This window comes from Salvelinus fontinalis, chromosome 30 (genome assembly GCF_029448725.1).
Source record: "Salvelinus fontinalis isolate EN_2023a chromosome 30, ASM2944872v1, whole genome shotgun sequence".
In the NCBI taxonomy this organism is placed as follows: domain Eukaryota; kingdom Metazoa; phylum Chordata; class Actinopteri; order Salmoniformes; family Salmonidae; genus Salvelinus; species Salvelinus fontinalis.
The window spans coordinates 39,497,664-39,518,338 of record NC_074694.1 but is presented as its reverse complement, the minus strand read 5'-3'; the positions used below and the strand labels follow the sequence as shown (position 1 = coordinate 39,518,338).

General features: G+C 42.4%; 1 protein-coding gene across 5 annotated transcripts in view; it reads right to left on the bottom strand.

Annotated features, from left to right (window-relative positions):
• Positions 1-20,675, bottom strand: part of LOC129829200 (vesicle transport through interaction with t-SNAREs homolog 1A-like) — a 170,054-nt gene that overhangs the window by 105,833 nt on the left and 43,546 nt on the right. For 3 of the 5 annotated variants that reach the window (XM_055890821.1, XM_055890819.1, XM_055890822.1), the window contains one exon: positions 3,017-3,101. In XM_055890821.1, coding sequence (XP_055746796.1) covers positions 3,017-3,101 — 85 coding nt within the window. Of the gene's footprint in view, positions 1-3,016; positions 3,102-17,832; positions 17,854-20,675 lie in introns of all 5 variants that reach the window. The other 2 variants (XM_055890818.1, XM_055890820.1) reach the window with 1 other exon arrangement.

Here is a 20,675-nt window from a genome sequence, read left to right as displayed (position 1 = left end):
TTCAAAGCATATCCTTTATCCATTTTAAGCCATCTTAAAAGTGTAGAAATGTTTATGCGTCAGAACGATGAATAAAAGCCTGGTACATACTTGTATCATTTTCTCTTATAGTTTGAAAGTGAGAGAACCGAATGGGGCGTTTGCTAGGCCAAACAAGTGAATTGAGCACCTGCACAAAATAATATCTTTCAAAAATCTTCTGTGAATTTTGTCAACACTAAAATACAACGAAAAAGATTAAACAAAATGACTGCAAAACCAAAAAATATCCATTAGCTGGATTGCCCCACTGAATTTCATGTCTTCTCGTGGTGCTGTGACTGTCCACCGATGTAAATATGCAGTGCAGGTTCTTGAAGCAGCATTGGTTGGCCACATAAATTCATAAACCACCTGGGATGAATGACCACTAGTCAACGTTGGTGTTCTCAGTGCCTTCAGAAAGTATTCACACCCATTGACTTAATCCACATTTTGTTGTGTTACAGCCTGAATTCAAAAAAGTATTAAAATTGACACACAATACCCCATAATGACAAAGTGTAAACAAGGTTTACTGAAAATTTTATTGAAAATTAAAAACAGAAATATCTCATGTACATAAGCATTCACACCCCTGGGTCAATACATGTTAGAATCACCTTTGGCAGGGATTACAGCTCTGAGTCTTTTTGAGTCAGTCTCTAAGAGCTTTGCACACCTGGATTGTACAATATTTGCACATTATTACTTGAACAATTCTTCAAGCTCTGTCAAGTTCGTTGTTGACCATCACTACACAGCCATTTTCAAGTCTTGCCATTTATTTTCAAGACGATTTAAGTCAAAACTGTAACTAGGCCACTCAGGAACATTCAATGTCTTCTTGGTAAGAAACTCCAGTGTATATTTGGCCTTGTGTTTTTGGTCATTTTCCTGCTGAAAGGTGAATTTGTCCCCCAGTGTCTGTTGGAAAGCAGACTGAACCAGGTTTTGCTCTAGGATTATATCTATTCAGTTTCTTTTTATTCTAAAGAACTCCTTAGTCCTTGCCGATGACAAGCATACCCATAACATGATGCACCCACCATCATGCTTGAAAATATAAAGATATGGTACTAAGTATAAAGAGCGGTACTCAGTAATGTGTTGTATTTGCCCCAAACATAACGCATTTTATTCAGGACTTAAAGTACATTTCTTTGCCACATTTTTTGCAGTTTTACTTCAGTGCTTTGATGCAAACAGGATGCATGTTTTAGAATATTTTTTATTTTGTATTATTGTCACCGATCTACACTTCTTTGCGAGGCATTGGAAAACCTCCCTGGTCTTTGTGGTTCAATTTGTGTTTGAAATTCACTGCTCGACCGAGGGACCTTACAGATAATTGCATGTGTGGGGTACAGAGATGACATAGTCATTCAAAAATCATGCTACGTAAGCACATTTTTACTCCTGAACCTATTTAGGTTTGCCATAAGAAAGCGTATGAATACTTATTGACTCAAGACATTTCCGCTTTTCATTTTTGATTAATTTCTAAAAACATAATTCCACTTTGACATTATGCATTATTGTGTGTAGACCAGTGACACAAAATGTAAATTTAATAAACGCTTAATTCAGGCTGTAAATACAACAACATTTTTTTTTAAAGTCGAGGGGTGTGAATACTTTTTGAAGGCACTGCATTTCTCACATGTCTGGAGTCTCAACACATTTGAGTTCTAAGATTGTTTGTTGTCTGTGGTCTGACAGTGTTCCCAACGTGACTCGGCTGTTGCCTCTCAGCGTTGGTTCTCTCTGAGCATTTGTCGTTTCAGGTTGTGCATCTGAGCGGAGGGCCGGGACCGACAGGAGGGTGAGGGGGGGGGTCACAGATTAAACACGAGGTGACAAAGGCTCACACCCCACCAAACCCCAAACAACTCACTGCTGGTGTAGACCTGAGCAGTGAGCAGTGTGTGTGAGACCAGGATAAACAACCATTGTTCTCAGTTAGCCGCACAAACAGAGCAGATGAGGGTTCAGAGGGCGCATGACTAGCCCTTACTGTGGAAAGTAATGGGCCCGGGAGGTACAGAACACGGGTAGAACACGGACCATTTCTTTAACACCAACCAACGCACTAGACAAACCATCAAAAAGAGCCATTCAACTGAAATACGTGACCGAATGGAATCAAAATAGGGTCTGCCACAGAGTTCGACACGGGGAAAACAAGAATAATATACGTCTCGGAGATCATCAGAGAATCATATGAAACGACATTTTTAAGCAGAGAATGCAGATTGTATTTATGAATTTGTGAGTTCTACTTATTGAACATCAAAAGGCAGTGGTCTGTGCACCCCTTTCTCGACGTGAATGATTAAATCTGTCGATGTCACACGCGCGCCATTCCTCCATTATAGTGTAAATGAACAAACTTTTTCAAAACTACAGCGGAAGCCACAGAAAGCCAGTTGATACTTCAAGAATGAGCTTTGATATCTCTCTAAGGAATACACTGTGACTCAATAATGTTGTGACTGTCAGGAGGAGAAAAAACGAATAACTGGTTTAATCTATTTAAAATCCAAACGAGATAATTTCTCCATATTTAAAGATTTAAAAAAACTAACCTTGGTAATGAGGAAAACACATTACTTTCTGTTCTAGATGTTCTAGATGTTTTTTGTGGTTTGTTTGGGTCTCTAAATTAAGAACTAGTGGAGGATACGCTGATGTTGTTTATTTCAGTAGACCCCTGTCTTTTTGGCGCTATAAAAAAACAACTCACACACATACACGCGCGCAGATGCAGGGGAGAAGAGCGTGTGTTTTTCCCAGGAGCCAAACGAAGAGCAGCGGCGCCTGCTCTGTCGCCCGTACACCTCTCTCTCCCTTGCTTGCCTTTGATGTGCTCCTGAAAATGTCACCAGTCGTCAAGGAGTTTTTTCCTCTCTCTCTCTATCCACCTCACGTACGAGCGAGACAATTTGCTGTCGCTCACTCACTCACCCCCCCCCTTCCAACCAAACAGAATGCATACCGGTTTCCACTGCTATCTGGTAGCCAGCTTCCAGCCTCCGAGATGACCTTTCCAGCTTCTCTGTGTTGTCCAACAGATGTGCTCTCTAAAACAAATTGGAGAAAAACGAGACAGAAAAATTATGATTGAGAGGGCTGGGAAGCGTTTCAGAGAAACATCTCAACACTGTCACCAAAACACAGACCACCACAACAGCAATGGCCAGTTCCAATATTCTTCATTAACAACCATGTGTAGCCGGTGAAATATCGGCAACATGCATGTTGAGTTGGGGGGCATAATCGCACAGTTTTTACTGCAAAAAAACCTAAGAAAACTATAAGTACAATAAAGTATCTATTCTTAATCAATATTACAATAAGAATCACCAGAAGGTACTTCTCTTTTTTGAATTTTTATTTCCCCCTCCTCGTCTTCTTCAGTCTACTGCAAGTAATTACTTCACATTTAGCGTGGAGGGCAAAGTTGAGGGAGGGAGGAAGAGCTGATTGAGATGTAATAAATTATCATTTGCAGCTTTCAAGTTCAAACAAGAATTAACCTGTCAAGGCAATGGCTCTGGAATTAAGGAGAAAACCCTCATTAAAGTGGAAATCAAACACATTTACTCTCCTAGTGTATTTGGTTATGGTACATAAGAAAGATATTGCTTTCTCGAAATTTCTACTGGTGTGGCAAATGGATGATGACAGACCCAGTAGACCACTTCAGGAAGTGACCATAGGACCATATCACGCCAACGAATTTGGAAGTGTGCTACGTAAAAAGAATGCAACAATAGCCTAACATAATTACTGAAGGCTGAATAAACAGAAAGCACGAAAACAAATAGCAGAATACACAACACAACACATCAGCGACATGTACCATGCAATCATATAAACAAGGACCAGTGTCAGCTACATCCTAAACAAATGGACACTGAGATATATTGACAATAATGGATTGTAGGTACTCTTAAACGGCATGTGCAAACACTATGCCGGTGCTGACCAGTCAGTATCGGCTACTTACAATACTAGATTATCCTTGTATAGACTAACAGTAATCCTTACAACCACGAGATCCAGTTACAGAATACATCTCCACAACAGCATATCAAGCCTTGCACACAGAGCGCACTGTATGTTGACATACTCATAGGTATCAACAACTGACACGGCTGCCCATTGAAACGATATACAGCAGTTCTAAAAGGGGTATCAAGGTACTTTGTGTTTCTTACATAAGCAAGCGATTGATTCGATCATTTTTCAACGACAGAGGTGTTTTGTTTATCTAGACACTGGTAGGAGTTGTAATAGAATGTTACATTTGGCATCAACAATATCAGTGAATGACATGGCCAACATCCGCCCCGAGCCGTTCCCTTCTGAAAGACAGGTCGTTCAGTTTGATTTCAATCCCTGTTTTGACCGCATCCCATTTCCATTTGAACAAAACTTTCCATACATATTGGCCCCTGTTAGAAGTGGTTGAGTAGTGAGTCATAAACAACAACAAAAAAAATTGGCTTTGCAAATACAGAATGCAACATTTAAACAAAAATCCCAGTCAAACATATGTCATGATCTAAAAGCATACGTTAACAAAAAACAAATGATGCTTAGCAAATACATTCGTTGGATTAAGAGCACATTTTAGAAATGGGACAACATTTGTGACGCCACGGATTACATTTATGACCTGCATTTTATGTACACTGAACAAAAATATAAACGCAACATGTAAAGTGTTGGTCCAATGTTCTATGAGTTGAAATAAAAGATCCCAGACATTTTCCATACGCACAAAAAGCTCTCAAATTGTGTGCACAAATTTGTTTATATCCATGTTAGTGAGCCTTCCTCCTTTGCCAAGATAATCCATCCACTTGACAGGTGTGACATATCAAGAAACTGATTAAACAGCATGATCATTACACAGGTGCACCTTGTGCCGGGGACAATAAAATGTGCAGTTTTGTTGCATAACACAATGCCACAGATGTCTCACGTTTTGAGGGAGTATGCAATTGGCATGCTGACTGCAGGAATGTCCACCAGAGCTGTTGCCAGATAATTGAATGCTCATTTCTCTACCATAAGCCGCCTCCAATGTTGATTTAGAGAATTTGGCGTCCAACCGGCCTCATGTAACAGCAGACCACGTGTATGGCGTTGTGTGGGTGAGTGGTTTGCTGATGTCAACGTTGTGAACACATTGCGCCATGGTGGCGATGGGGTTATGGTATGGGTAGGCAGGCAGGCATAAGCTACAGACAACGAGCACAATTGCATTTTATCAATGGAAATTTGAATGCACAGAGATACCGTGATGAGATCCTGAGGCCCATTGTTGTGCCATTCATCCGCCGCCATCACCTCATGCTTCAGCATGATAATGCACGGCCCCATGTTGCAAGGATCTGTACACAATTTCTGTTAGCTGAAAATGTCCCAGTTCTTCCATGGCCTACATGGCAGACATGTCACCCATTGCGCACATTTGGAATGCTGTGGATCGACGTGTACGACAGCTTGTTCCAGTTCCCAACAATATCCAGCAACTTCACACAGCCATTGAAGATAAGTGGGACAACATTCCACAGGCAACAAATCAACAGCCTGATCAACTCTCTGCGAAGGAGACGTGTCACGCTGTATGAGGCAAATGGTGGTCACACCAGACACAGACTTGGTTTTCTGATCCACTCCCCTACATTTTTTTGTGACCAACAGATGCATATTTGCATTCCCAGTCATGTGAAATCCATAGATTAGGACTTTATTTATTTCAATTGACAGATTTCCTTAAATGAACTGTAACTCAGTAAAATCTTTGAAGTGGTTGCATTTATATTTTTAATCAGTATATTTGTGACTTTAATTACATCTGTGAGTTGCCCCACATATTTGTGAGTTGCATTTTATGGATCAGTTTGTGCATATTAATGACACAGCATCAAGATTAGGAGATCTTCAGTTCTCTTAAAAATATCATAAAAACAAATATATCAAATACTGACTGTTAGAAATGCATCCATTTGGTATCCTAGCTTCCTTTCCTCTTCTTTGTTTCCTAGCACTCTTTTCATTCTATCCTTTCCTCCCATCTTAGCATCCTTTCCTCATTTCCTGGCTCACTTTGCTACTCTAGCCTTTTACCATTCTCCCTTTCCCTCTTATTCTATAATTTCCTAGCTTCCCCCCCATTTCCTTTCCTCGTTTCCTTTCCTGGCCCCATTTATTTTCCGCCTTTCATATATTCCTTTCCTCCTTTAGGAGGAAAAGAGGAAAGGAAATGGTACTAGGAAAGGAAACAAGGAAAGGGAGCTAGGAAAGCTAAGGGGGGGAGGAAAGGAAGGAAAGGGAGAAAGGAGATAGGCTAAGAAAGGAGAAAAGGGAACTAGTAAAGGAGGCGAGGAAAGGGTGCTAGGGAAGGAAAGGGAGCAAGGAAAGGAGGAAAGAAAGCTAGGATTATTATTTATTTATTTTTAAGATAATACATTTTTAAGATCTCCAAATCTGGATGCCAGATCATTAATCTGCACAAATTGACCGTAAAACACAACTCACAAATGTAAAGAAAGACACAAATGCGTAAAACGCTGGTCACAAATGTAATCAATCCGTGGAGTCACAAATGTTTTCACATTCACAAAAACATACTTAACCACTGTCGTGTTCGCAAAGCTAGAAATATGTTTCGTAAAATGAGCTGCGTTAATATAAATATAATTGTCTTGCATTTATTTGCTAATCACCACATTCAATGTCATTGTATTATTACATTATCAATGGTCCTAACAAGCCATTCAGATAGATATGAGGAAAAGTCACAGTCAAGGGTTGTACCATCTTTTATAATAACCTGAACTCAATTATACATCTAGGCCTACATATATGTAATTTGCCTTGGGATTCTCCAGTCTTTCAGTAGTCATGTCTTTATTGAACCTACATGTGTGACGTTTTAAACCCTTTTAACACGAGTTATGTTATGCAAGCCCAACAAGGCTACCATAGACGTACCATAGATCCACCACTCAGATGAATGGTAACTCTCTCTGAAAGGGGTTTCCACCCGTTTTGAAAGAGGGAGAGAGGAGCGCTGGAATCTCTCGTTCTAGTTAACCTGTCAAAGATGTGTACCAGCTAATCACTCCAAGGAAATAAAATAGATAAAATAAGACGACATCCCACTTTTCAAACTTTGACAATCAGAGGGATGGGAGCAGAGAAGAAAAAAAATGCCTCCATTTATTTTTATTTTTTTTACTCGTCTTCTCCTTGGTGGTTGACAGATGTCATTTAAAACTGCAGAAATACTTTTAATAGTTAAAGGGAGGGAGGGGCGGAGGATGTTGGTGGGAGAGAGTGAGGTGGAGAGGAGGGAGAGAGAGAGAAGGGGGTTGGCGGGTGTCTGGGTGTGCAGTGTGACGGTGGTGTGCCGATGCGCGCCGTGCGGGGAGAGCGAAGGGAGTCAGCTCGGCTTAATGAGCCCCTATGGATCGGCGGAGATGGAGGGGACGTATTGACATGCAACGCTTAAGCTAATACACCTAGACCATGGCTGTGCCTGTGTGCCTTGGAGCACAAGGAAGCCGGGGATACTGACAGAGTAGCTCACTCCCCCGTTCTTCAAAGAGCTCAAGTGATTAGTATGTTATCATTACCATTCGAAACGTGATTTTCCTATTCCCTCTCGGCAAAGGTGACATGTCTCGGGGAGACGGCCAGCAGACTCGCTGCGGTGAAAAGCCACTTCAAAGCATTTCCCTGAATTTCTCTCTCCCGCTATCTCTCTCTCTCTCTCTCTCTCTCCCTCGTTCTGTCTACTTTTCGGTGGGGGGTTATTCGGGGATGTGCTGGTGGTAGCGGTTGTGGGGTGGGAGGGGGGTCATTAGAATAATGCGCCCAGCCAGGTTTGACGCTGACGTAACCTGAAGGAAGGGGTGAGAGTGCATCCCAGCCGGCACAGATCCAGTAACGACACCGCATCACCGGTCTTATAACGACTTCAGCCAGAGATGTAAACCAACCAACAGGAAAGTAACCAAAAGTATGTGGACACCTGCTAGTCGAACATCTCATTCCAAAATCACAGGCATTAATATGGCGTGGGTCCCACCTTCGCTGCTATAAGGGAAGGCTTTCCACTAGATGTTGGAACACTGCTACAGGGACTTGCTTCCATTCAGCCACAAGAGCATTTGTGAGGTCTGGCACTGATGTTAGGCCCGGCTCGGTGTTCCAATTTGATGGGGTTGAGGTCAGGGCTCCGTGCAGGCCAGTCAAGTTCTTCCACACCTATCTCAACAAACGATTTCTGTATGGACTTCGCTTTTTGCACGGGGGCATTGTCATGCTGAAACAGGAAAGGGTCTTCCCCAAACTGTTGCCACAAAGTTGGAAGGGCAGAATCGTCTAGAATGTCACTGAATGCTGTAGCATTAAGACTTCGCTTCACTGAGCCTCCCGAGTGGCGCACTGCATCCCAGTGCTAGAGGCGTTACTACAGACCCGGGTTAATTCCCGGGCTGTGCCACAACTGGCTGTGGCCGGGAGTCCCATAGGACGGCGCACAATTGTCCCAGCATCGTCCAGGTTAGGGGAGGGTTTGGCCGGTGGGGCTTTACTTGGCTCATCGTGCTCTAGTGACTCCTTGTGGCAGGCTGGGGGCCTGCAGGCTGACTCTGGTCACCAGTTGAGCGGTGTTTACTCCAACACATTGGTGTGGCTGGCTTCCGGGTTTGGCTGGCAGGTGTTAAGGAGCGTGGTTAGGTGGGTCATGTTTCGGAGGACAAATGACTCCACCTTCGCCTCTCCTGAGCCTGTTGGGGAGTTGCAACGATGAGACAAGATCGGAAATTGGGGAGAAAAAGGGGGGTATAATACAAACAAAAAAATCCCTTTACTGGAACGAAGAGGCCTAGCCTGAACCATGAAAAACAGCCCCAGACCATTATTCCACCACCAGACTTTACAGTTGACACTACGCATTTGGCAGGTACTGTAGCGTTCGTATTGCATCCGCCAAACCCAGAATTGTCCGTCGGACTGCCAGATGTGAAGCATCACTCCAGAGAACGCGTTTCCACTGCTCCAGAGTCCAATGGCAGCGAGATTTACACCACTCCAGCCGACACTTGGCATTGTGCATGGTGATCTTAGGCTTGTGTGTGACTGCTCGGCTATGGAAACCCATGTCATGAAGCTCCTGACGAACAGTTCTTGTGCTGAAGTTGCTTCCAGAGGCAGTTTGGAACTCGGTAGTGAGTGTTGCAACAGAGGACAGACGTTTGTTACATGCTACGCACATCAGCACTGGCGGTCCCATTCTGTGAGCTTGTTCTTCCTACCACTTGGCAGCTGAGCCGTTGTTGCACCAAGACATTTCCACTTCACAGTAACAGCACTTACAGTTGACCCGGGGCAGCTCTAGCCGGTTAGAAATGTGACGAACTGTGGCATCCTATGACGGTGCTACGTTGAAAGCCACTGAGCTTTTCAGTAAGGCCATTCTACTGCCAATGTTTGTTCTTGGAGATTGCATGGCTCTGTGCTCGATGTTATACACCTGTCAGCAACGGGTGCGGCTGAAATAGCCAAATCTACTAATTTGAAGGGGTGTCCACATACTTTTGTATATATAGCGAACTAGGCGGAAAACTAGGGTGGTCCGCGTACACAAAACAGGTTTCAAATGCATTTGTAGGTATGAGTACTAAACCAGTCCCAAATCCATAACCTAATACCTACATTAGAAAACAACATAAACCATTTTATTTTATCTGTACAACCATCTCTCTACTTATGCAATGGGACAAGAGGACGGACTAAGGGCAGAATTTCTCCCTTCAGAAATGTGATTTTGTGCATTTCCCTAAGCCACCCAGTCAGTGTCAGAATCTTCCCTGCTACTCATTTAAACAAAGTGCCAAGTTGCTGGCCACTCCTGGTGAGCTACAACAGACAATATCAAGCCTTTACCCCTGTGGCTTTGACAGAGGAGCCGAGTCACCAAGACATCACAAGAATAAACACACAAACACGTGCACTCATACACGCAGACACACATAGGGATGCATATACACAGACGCATACACATTGACCTATAAATAAATACCTTCCATATACCGTGCCTCCTGAAGAAATAATGGCCTGTTATCGAAATAATTGTTCTTCTCATGCAGCTAAACATCAAGCGATTTAAAAACAGTCCATGATAAATATTGTGCGTCTGCGAGTGCATTGGTGCGCTTCCCTTCCCCATTTCCGCGTATGCCTTTTTATCTGACACCTACATTTGAAACAAAGACCTTCTTAGGAACTATAAAAATTGGATTTGTTTTTGTTGTTCCCCCCCTCCCCCCAGTTGGAGAACCACACTTCAGTTGTAAGTTATTAACAGACAGCCCCAGAACAATGCAGCCGCAGCTCAAAATATGTCTTCCTTCCATTTTCTGCTGCCTTTTATTAAATATCAAACACCAGTGGTTACTATCACCATTTTCCAAAGTTCAGATGATTCCTTATTATTTCAATAAGGGGGGAGAGTCGAAGTGAATACTGATGACAGCTGTGATTCAGACTGACTGTGTGATCTTCTCCGCGGTTTGTTTGGGACTTGTAAGACGAGGAATTACAAGTGTCAAACAGCTGTGAATATGGGTGCTAAATATTTAAACATGTTTTCCAGCGGAGGAAAAAGTATAGTTTTTAAAAGGGGGCTTAAGTGTGTATAAGCTGCGCCAGCCTTTGATTCAAAAGCAGGAAGAACGGGAGGAAAAAGGAGTAGACAGAAGGGTTGTGATGGTGAAGAGGGCGCGAATCAAACCAAATTAAATAGCAGTGCGTTCCAAAGGGGAAAAGCAGGTGAGGTAACGAAAGGTGTCTCCTGACCTGGGGCAACTGGGAAAAGCACTGAGTGGAAAAGCACTGTGTCAAGGTGGAGGGAAGGGGAAACAAAAGCAAATGAAAAGAAGTCTGGAGAGAACAGTAGTGAGGGTTCTAAATTATGAATGGACGTGAATGGAGGCTTTGATAGAAATGGTATGAAATACAACAAAAACATTCACAAATGCTAAGAATCCTGCATATACACATTCACAGACGCCCTTAAAACACAAGCACACACAAGCTCAGACAACAGCCTCTCCCTCAATGATAGCAAGACAAAGGAGCTGATCGTGGACTACAGGAAACGGAGTTCCGGGCACGACCCCATTCACATTGATGGGACTGTAGTGGAGTGGGTCGAGAGCTTCAAGTTCCTCGGTGTCCACATCACTATGGATCTATTGTGGTCCGCACACACCAACACAGTCGTGAAGAGGGCACGACAACACCTCTTCCCCCTCAAGAGGCTGAAAAGATTTGGCATGGGTCCTCAGATCCTCAAAAAGTTCTACAGCTGCACCATTGAGAGCATCTTAACTTGCTGCATCACCGCTTGGTATGGCAACTGCTTGGCATCAGACCGCAAAGCACTACAGAGGGTAGTGCATATGGCCCAGGAAATCACTGGGGGCGAGCTCCCTGCCATCCAGGACCTCTTGGGGCGGCAGCGTAGCATAGTGGTTAGAGCGTTGGACTATCATCTGGTCAGCTAACAGAATGAGAGATGATCATTTAACTCTAGCAAGTTCACACAGACCGACAACGAGTGTCCAAAACATGAAAAACACCTGCTCTTTTAAGGAATGATTTGTTAACCTTGAGACAATCGAGACAGGGATTGTGTATTTGTACTATTCAGAGGGTGAATGGGCAAGACAAAAGATTCGTCTTTGAGCGGGGTGTGGTAGTGGGTGCCAGGCGCACAGGTTTGTGTGTGTCAAGAACTGCAACGCTGTAGTTTTTCCTCTCTCACACTCAACAGTTTCCTGTGTGTATCAAGAATGGTCCACCCCACAAAAGGACATCCAGACAACTTCACACAACCGTGGGGAGGCTTTGGGGTCAACATGGGCCAGCATCCCTGTGGAACGCTTGACACGTTGTAGAGTCCACGCCCCGACGAATTGAGGCTGTTCTGAGGACAAAAGGGGGTGCAGCTCAATATTAGGAAGGTGTTCCTAATGTTTTGTACACTCAGTGTATATCGCTAATAAACCTACAGCAGAAGAAACAACCGCCGTTTGCGGTCTGTTTGAATATAAATGGTGAATGCAATGTTTGAGCGTACAAAACTGAACTCCAATCAGGTTATATAATACATCTCATGTCAGCCCATGTGGTCTTTCACCAGCTATCAAGCAGCCCATGGCCACCAACCATGCTCACACCCAGCCAGTGTCCATTTGGGTTCAAACCAGAAGGGACAATTCAATCGCCTCTACTGTCAGTCTCATCATATAAAACTAAGTACTCTGCCTATTCAACGGTATCCTATAAGAAACGTATTGAACGGCGGAGTAGCAATGGTGGGGGGGTGGCATCAAGGGGTCCTGCTGACGGTGCTAGATTGTTGAGCGAGGACTGCAGATAGGAGATCCTCTCTATGATCACATTACAGTGACAAAGCTTCCACAGGCCACATGTTACACAAAACCATATTACAAAGTCAAAGATATGTACTGTACAGGCCAACAAACACAAAAGCTGGAGGATAGAAAACTCTGAGGCAAGATCCTTTTGAGCCTTCAAAGACATTTCAACAAATCAAAATCAAACCAAATTGTATTCGTCACATGCTCTGTCAACAACAGTGAAATTCTTACTTACGGGACCTTCCCACCAAAACAGAGAGAAAAATAACAAAATAATTTCAGCATCCGAACACCAACAGTGCACCAGTCAAAAGTTTGGACACCTACTCATTCAAGGGTTTTTCTTTATTTTTACTATTTTCAACATTGTAGAATAATGGTGAAGACATCAAAACTATGAAATAACACATATGGAATCATGTAGAAACCAAAACAATGACTTAAAACTTCACTAGGGTAGGGGGCAGCATTCGGAATTTTGGATGATAAGCATGCCCAAATTAAACTGCCTCTTACTCAGGCCCAGAAGATAGGATATGCATATAATTAGTAGATTTGGATAGAAAACACTCTAACGTTTACAAAACCGTTAAAATAATGTCTGTGGGTAAAACAGAACTGATACGGCAAAATCCAACCAGGAAGTACTATTATTTTGAAAGGCTGTTTTTCCATTGAAAGCCTATCCACCATACAAAGACTTAGGACCCAGTTCACAAGCTCTGTGGCTTCCTCTATATGTGGCCAGTCTTTAAGCATTGTTTCAGGCTTTTACTATGACAAATGAGGGATATACAGCATTTTCAATCAGTGGCCAGTGGAAATTTCCATTCAGCAGCCATGCGCCTGATCGGGAACGCGCCTTTCTTGTTTCTCCTTTCCTATTGACGAAGCTTTTGTCCGGTTGAAATATTATTGATTATTTATGACAAAAACAACCGAAGGATTGATTTTAAACATCGTTTGGCATGTTTCTACTAACTTTTATTGTACTTTTTCTGGACTTTTCGTCTGGACTTAGTGCACGCGCCTTAAGCATTCGGATTACTGGACAAATCGTGTGAACAAAAAAGGAGGTTTTTGGTCATAGAGGGACATTACCAAACAAAATGAACATTTATTGTGTAACATGGAGACCTGAGACCACCAGATGAAGATCATCAAAGGTTAGTGATTCATTTTAATGCTATTTCTGACTTTTGTGACACTCTCCTTGGCTGGAAAATGGCTGTATGGGTTTCTGTGGCTAGGTGCTGACCTAACATAATACCAAAGTGTGCTTTCTCCGTAAAGAGTTTTTGAAATCTGACACAGCGGTTGCATTAAGGAGAAGTTTATCTTTATTTGTATGTTTAACACTTGTATTGTTTACCAATGTTTATGATGAGTATTTCCTTAATTTCATGTGGCTCTCTGCACTTTCACCGGATGTTTTTCTGAGACAATGCATTTCTGGCCAATGTAAACTGAGATTTTTGGATATAAATATTAACTTTATCGAACAAAACATACATGTATTGTGTAACATGAAGTCCTATGAGTGCCATCTGATGAAGATCATCAAAGGTTAGTGATTAATTTTATCTCTATTTCTAATTTTTGTGAATCCTCTCTTTGGCTGGAAAAATGGCTGTATGGTTTTCTGTGACTAGGTGCTAATCGCATGGTGTGCTTTCACAGTAAAGCCTTTTTGAAATCGGACACTGTGGTTGGATTTACAAGAAGTTTATCTTTAAAATGGTAGATAATACTTGTCTGTTTGAGGAATTTTAAATATGGGATTTCTGTTGTTTTGAATTTGGCGCCCTGCAATTTCACTGGCTGTTGTCGAGGTGGGAAGCTAGCGTCCCACTTATACCAGAGAGGTTAAAGAAATCAAAATATATTTAAAATTCTTCAAAGTAGTCACCCTTTGCTTTGATGACAGCTTTGCACACTATTGGCATTCTCTCAACCAGCTTCTCCTGGAATGCTTTTCCAAAAGTAAAGGAGTTCCCACATATGCTGAGCACTTGTTGGCTGCTTTTCCTTCACTCTGCAGTCCAACTGATCCCAAACCATCTCAATTGGGTTGAGGTAGGGTGATTGTGGAGGCCAGGTCATTTGATGCAGCACTCCATCACTCTCCTTCTTGGTCAAATAGCCCTTACACAGCCTGAAGGTGTGTTGGGTCATTGTCCTGTTGAAAACCAAATGATAGTCCCACTAAGCGCAAACCAGATGGGATGGCATGTCGCTGCAGAATGCTGTGGTAGCCATAATGGTTAAATATGCCTTGAATTCTAAATAAATCACCAACAGTGTCACTAGCAATGCACCCCCACACCACCTCCTCCTCCTCGCTTCACGGTGGGAACCACAAATGCGGAGATCATCCATTCACCTACTCTGCATCTCACAAAGACACAGCGATTGGAACCAAAAAAAAAAAAAAATGGACTCATCAGACCAAAGGACAGATTTCCACTTGGCCCAAGCAAGTCTCTTCTTCTTATTGGTGTCTTTCAGATGTAGTTTCTCTACAGCAATTCCACCATGAAGGTCTGATTCATGCAGTCTCCTCTGAACAGTTGATGTTGAGATTTGTCTGTTACCTGAACTCTGTGCAGCATTTATTTGGTCTGCAATTTCTGAGGCTGGTAACGCTATTGAACATATCCTCTGCAGCAGAGGTAACTCTGGGTCTTCCTTTCCTGTGGCGGTCCTCATGAGAGTCAGTTTCATAGCGCTTGATGGTTTTGCGACTGCACTTAAAGAAACTTTCAAAGTTCTTGAATTTTCCGTAATGACTGACCATCATGTCTTTAAGTAATGATTGACTGTCATTTCTCCTTGCTTATTTGAGCTGTTCTTGCCATAATATGGACTTGGTCTTTTACCAAATAGGGCTATCTTCTGTATACCACCCATACCTTGTCACAACACAACTGATTGTCTCAAATGCATTAAGAAGGAAAGATATTCCACAAATTAACTTTTAACAAGGCACACCTGTTAATTGAAATGCATTCCAGGTGACTACCTCATGAAGCTGGTTGAGAGAATGCCAAGAGTATACAAAGCAGTCATCAAGGAAAAGGGTGGCTACTTTGAAGAATCTCAAATATAAACTCAGCAAAAAAAAGAAACGTCCCTTTTTCAGGACCCTGTCTTTCAAAGATAATTCGTAAAAATCCAAATAACTTCAGAGATCTTCATTGTAAAGGGTTTAAACACTGTTAAACATGCTTGTTCAATGAACCACAAACAATTAATGAACCTGTGGAACGGTCGTTAAGACACCAACAGCATACAGACGGTAGGCAATTAAGGTCACAATTATGAAAACGTAGGACACTAAAGAGGCCTTTCTACTGACTCTGAAAAGCACCAAAAGAAAGATGCCCAGGGTCCCTGTTCATCTGCGTGAACGTGCCTTAGGCATGATGCAGGAGGCATGAGGGTTGCAGATGTGGCCAGGGCAATAAATTGCGATGTCCATATTGTGAGACGCCTAAGACAGCGCTACAGGGAGACAGAACAGACAGCTGATCATCCTCGCAGTGGCAGACCACGTGTAACAACACGTGCACAGGATTGGTACATCCGAACATCACACCTGCGGGACAGGTACAGGATGGCAACAACAACTGCCCGAGTTACACCAGGAACGCACAATCCCTCCATCAGTGCTCAGACTGTCCTCAATAGGCTGAGAGAGGCTGGACTGAGGCCTTGTAGGCCTGTTGTAAGGCATGTCCTCACCAGACATCACCGGCAACAACGTTGCCTATGGGCACAAACCCACCGTCGCTGGACCAGACAGCCCTGGCAAAAAGTGCTCTTCACTGACGAGTCGCGGATTTGTCTCACCAGGGGTGATGGTCGGATTCGCGTTTATCGTCGAAGGAATGAGCGTTACACCGAGGCCTGTACTCTGGAGCAGGATCAATTTGGAGGTGGAGGGTCCGTCATCATCTGGGGCGGTGTGTCACAGCACCATCGGACTGAGCTTGTTCTCATTGCAGGCAATCTCAACGCTGTGCGTTACAGGGAAGACATCCTCCTCCCTCATGTGATACCCTTCCTGCAGGCTCATCCTGACATGACCCTCCAGCATGACACTGCCACCAGCCATACTGCTCGTTCTGTGCATAATTTCCTGCATGACAGGAATGTCAAAGTTCTGCCATTGCCAGCGAAGAGCCCGGCTCTCAATCCCATTGAGCACGTCTGGGACCTGTTGGACAGGAGGGTGAGGACTAGGGCCATTCCACCCAGAAATGTCTGGGAACTTGCAGGTGCCTTGGTGGAAAAGTGGGGTAACATCTCACAGCAAGAACTGGCAAATCTGGTGCAGTCCATGAGGAGATGCACTGCAGTACTTAATGCAGCAGGTGGCCACACCAGATACCGACTGTTACTTTTGATTTTGACCCCCCCCTTTGTTCAGGGACACAATTTCCATTTCTGTTAGTCACATGTCTGTGGAACTTGTTCAGTTTATTTCTCAGTTGTTGAATCTTGTTATTTTCATACAAATATTTACACATGTTAAGTTGCTGAAAATAAACGCAGTTGACAGTGAGAGGACGTTTAATTTTTTTCCCTGAGTTGATTTCAATTTGTTTAACACTTTTTTGGTTACTACATGATTCCATGTGTTATTTCATAGTTTTGATGTCTTCATTATTATTCTACAATGTAGAATATAGTGAAAATAAAGAAAACCCTTGAATGAGTAGCTGTATACCACCCAGTTTCCAGTCAATTCGCTAATTTGTCATGTGGCACGTTGTATAAAATGTGAAAGGCTCACCTTTCACCGGTACAACGTACCCCCACTCTTTGTTTTACAGGGACGCTGTACCAGACAGTACCGCCTTACTTTCACCCCTGCTGATAACTGACCACATCACCTCCTTTATTGCTATAACAAATACAAAACCAAAACAAAGGGCATTGCTACTACACCTGACTATACAAGACGTACAGTTAGTTCTAAATGAAAGTAACAAGGGCAAAATACGGAATCCACTAATTAGGCATGATATTGAGCAACCATGATTGCTGAGCATAAAGATGTTGATGGTATAGTGGGTGGTTTTTCTCAGGGTTGCCACCTGTAGCACTGTCCTGGAGTGTACTTTATGCCAGCCTTTTCCCCATGTTAGTTTTTCTGAAAGCACACTCTTCAAAACAATCTTCCTTTTCAGATTTTTACAGAAAATGGCTTGAATTCATCCCCCTAAACACTCATAAGAGCCTCACCAATAGCCTTGGCCTTATGGCTGCAGAGATGAGTGCACAGAAATTCAGACGGAAAGGAATCTAAAAACAGGAAAGGCAGAGAGGCACTTACCTCTTCACGTAACTTTATCAACTGCCACGTGAAAGCAAAGAGAGAGAGAGAAATAGAGGGAGGAAGTGAGAGAAAGATAAAAAGAAAAGACATGGCAGGAAGCAGATCAGTCATGTGACTGGGTACCGAATTAACCTTGACGATTTATCCGTTTGCATGTTTAGCATTTAGAAATCACAGACAAACACATTAAACGACGCTAAACACGAGACTCATGCAGACTTTTTTGAACAAACAAAGATCAAGTTCTCTCGCTGTCACATGAGACAAAGAGAGGGAATGGATTGCTCGACTCGCGGTGTCTAAACTAGCACCATCAAGGAAGTCACATCACAACACTTGATGTGTCAAAAAGTGAGAAGAAAATAGATCCCACTCTGTACAGTAGGAAAATACAGTTTGGGTACAGTATGCATAGAAGCTTGATAGAGGGAATATCTCTATTTTATATGTCCCGGTGCAAAATAGCAAAAAAAGACATGCCTTTTTTAAATTTTAGATTGTGAAATGTAGAGCCAATCCATTGTTTCCAATGTGTCCATCATTGGTGACACATTGTCAATATTTCATGTTCCTTATGTATTGCAATACAGATGCCTGCTGTGTATACATAAAGGCAGAGCCTATTATTAGGACAACTGGGAGTCATTAAAAATGAATCTTTGCATTAGTTATTCATTTTTGATGAAAATAGAGTGTCAAATTCAAGCAGAGTAAATAGAAAACATCCCCTCCCCATGTCCTACTGTTGTTATCTTATCTTTAATAGAGACACAGACATTGGAGGAGAGCAACGATTCAATTCGAGCATAATCAAGCTTAAATCACTATTAAAAAAGGATGCTTCTGCCACAACCTGTTCTTTATGTAGGGGAAAGACATGGAGAACACAACATCATTTAGTACAGAAGGGGAAGGACAGGTTTCTTAATTTGTCATCCGTTGCAGGTGATTTTTTTTAAATCTCCATTTCTTGAGCGAGATTAAAAGGTTAGCAGATCTGAAGGGAGGCTCAGGGCCACTATTACTCTCCTCTAATCTCACTTTGTATGTGGTGGTCATTTTGAATTTTGCTAGTTTGAAATCATTTGCTATCAGAAAAGAGGCAGGAGGACTTGGATCATAAATTATACAACGGGATTGTCGAGAAGAAAGAAGAGGCTCGGTGGTGGGATTGATGTTAAACTATTGGTTGTCGTGGCCACGGTCGTCAGGAACGACAGGCTAGGCTCCTCCACGCTTAAGCATTTTCTGAAAGGTGCCCGCGCCGAAGAGTTAAAGACGCAGCCACCCGGTCGGTAAAAATGTATGAGCAATTGAAGCACAATTATGTCGGTGTAACTGTAATGTTACATTCTACTCTGATGGATGTCTATTAGGATTTGAGAGAGCGAGAGAAAATACACACAGCCATATCTGGAGTGGCTCCATCAGTATTATTGTCTCTGTTCAATAATAACAATATATATAAATATATATCTATATTTTTATAGCTAATATATGGCTATATACAATAGTAGACAACTATTCTTTAAAAAAGTATATTTATTTTAAATATACAGAATATCACAGTTCTTACCACCTTAATTCAAAGTAAAATGTCCAATTGTTGTTTAAATACTTGTATGTACTTTATTCAGCTTTCCCCAATTATATTAGGAAAGGATTTCCAATAACAAATATATCATAATGTATTATTTTAATTCTGTAAACAGAGTTTAAAAAAGGAAAACACGATGGAAGGGCAAATCTGAAGAAAATGTCCAAAAAGTCAGAGAATAAATGCAATCCAGCCCGCTATCAAGCCATATAGTATCTCAGATGCGTGATAGAATGACAGAAAAGGAGTTGAAGAAAATATGCAAAAGTAAAACAGCTTAATGTTTGTCTGCTGAGAGCTTCATTTTAGTGAGCCACTGGCCTTGAGGAACTTGGCAGCGACAGGCTAACAAATGGAGAGAAAATACATTGCAAAGAAATACGATTTTCTTCACTCTTTCTTTCGGTGAGAAAAATGGGCCACTTTGCAGACAGGAAACTGTCCTTTATTTCGAAGGTCACAGCCCCCTGCGTTGAACGCATTATTGAGGAGGCCGAAGTTTAAAAATACGACATATGTGGCTATTTAGGGTTTGAACAGGCCAGCCAGAGCTGCCGATCACTCGCCGCAGCCCTTCCCTCCAATTCAATGAGAACCAAACAAAACTTGTTCCATCTTATTTGTGCTGCTTGGCCGATTGTAAGTCCTCGTGGAGGATTTGCTGAAACTATATATGAGGGGTTTTGTGCTTGGCATTCGCTTTTTTTTCATCCATCTTTACCATTCTTTTCAAACGTAACCCACCAACGCTAGCTTTGCTTGAGAGAAATAAAGTGTTAAACACAGAAAACTGTAAATGTTATAATTACGGCTCCACGAGCGCCTTTCCTTGTGTTTTTGTAATGCCAGCCAGTATTCAAAATTGCACTGCTGCAATTTTTCTGTTATGATAATCAGCAGATTTTTCAAACAAAGATTTTTTTATTCAATACGGAATTCGATACAAGTGGTAATCTGCTTCCTTTGTAGCCTGTAAAATCTGGTCCATGCCGGCTCAAACCAGCACAATCTCTTGTGGCCAAGCCTTCTGCTGTGACTGAAATCGAAACTATTCCGTAGAGTGTTCGTGTGTGGTAGGGTGTGTGTGTGTGAGTTGCATGCCGAGTGAGAAAGGGGAGAAAAAAAAAGTGCAACGGTAGACTACCACGTTATTAAAAAAAATATAGTGATAGCGCCATTTCAGTCTCTGTCCGCATACAGATAACGAATAAATGCCCAACTCTATTAAATCGTTCTTTAGCCA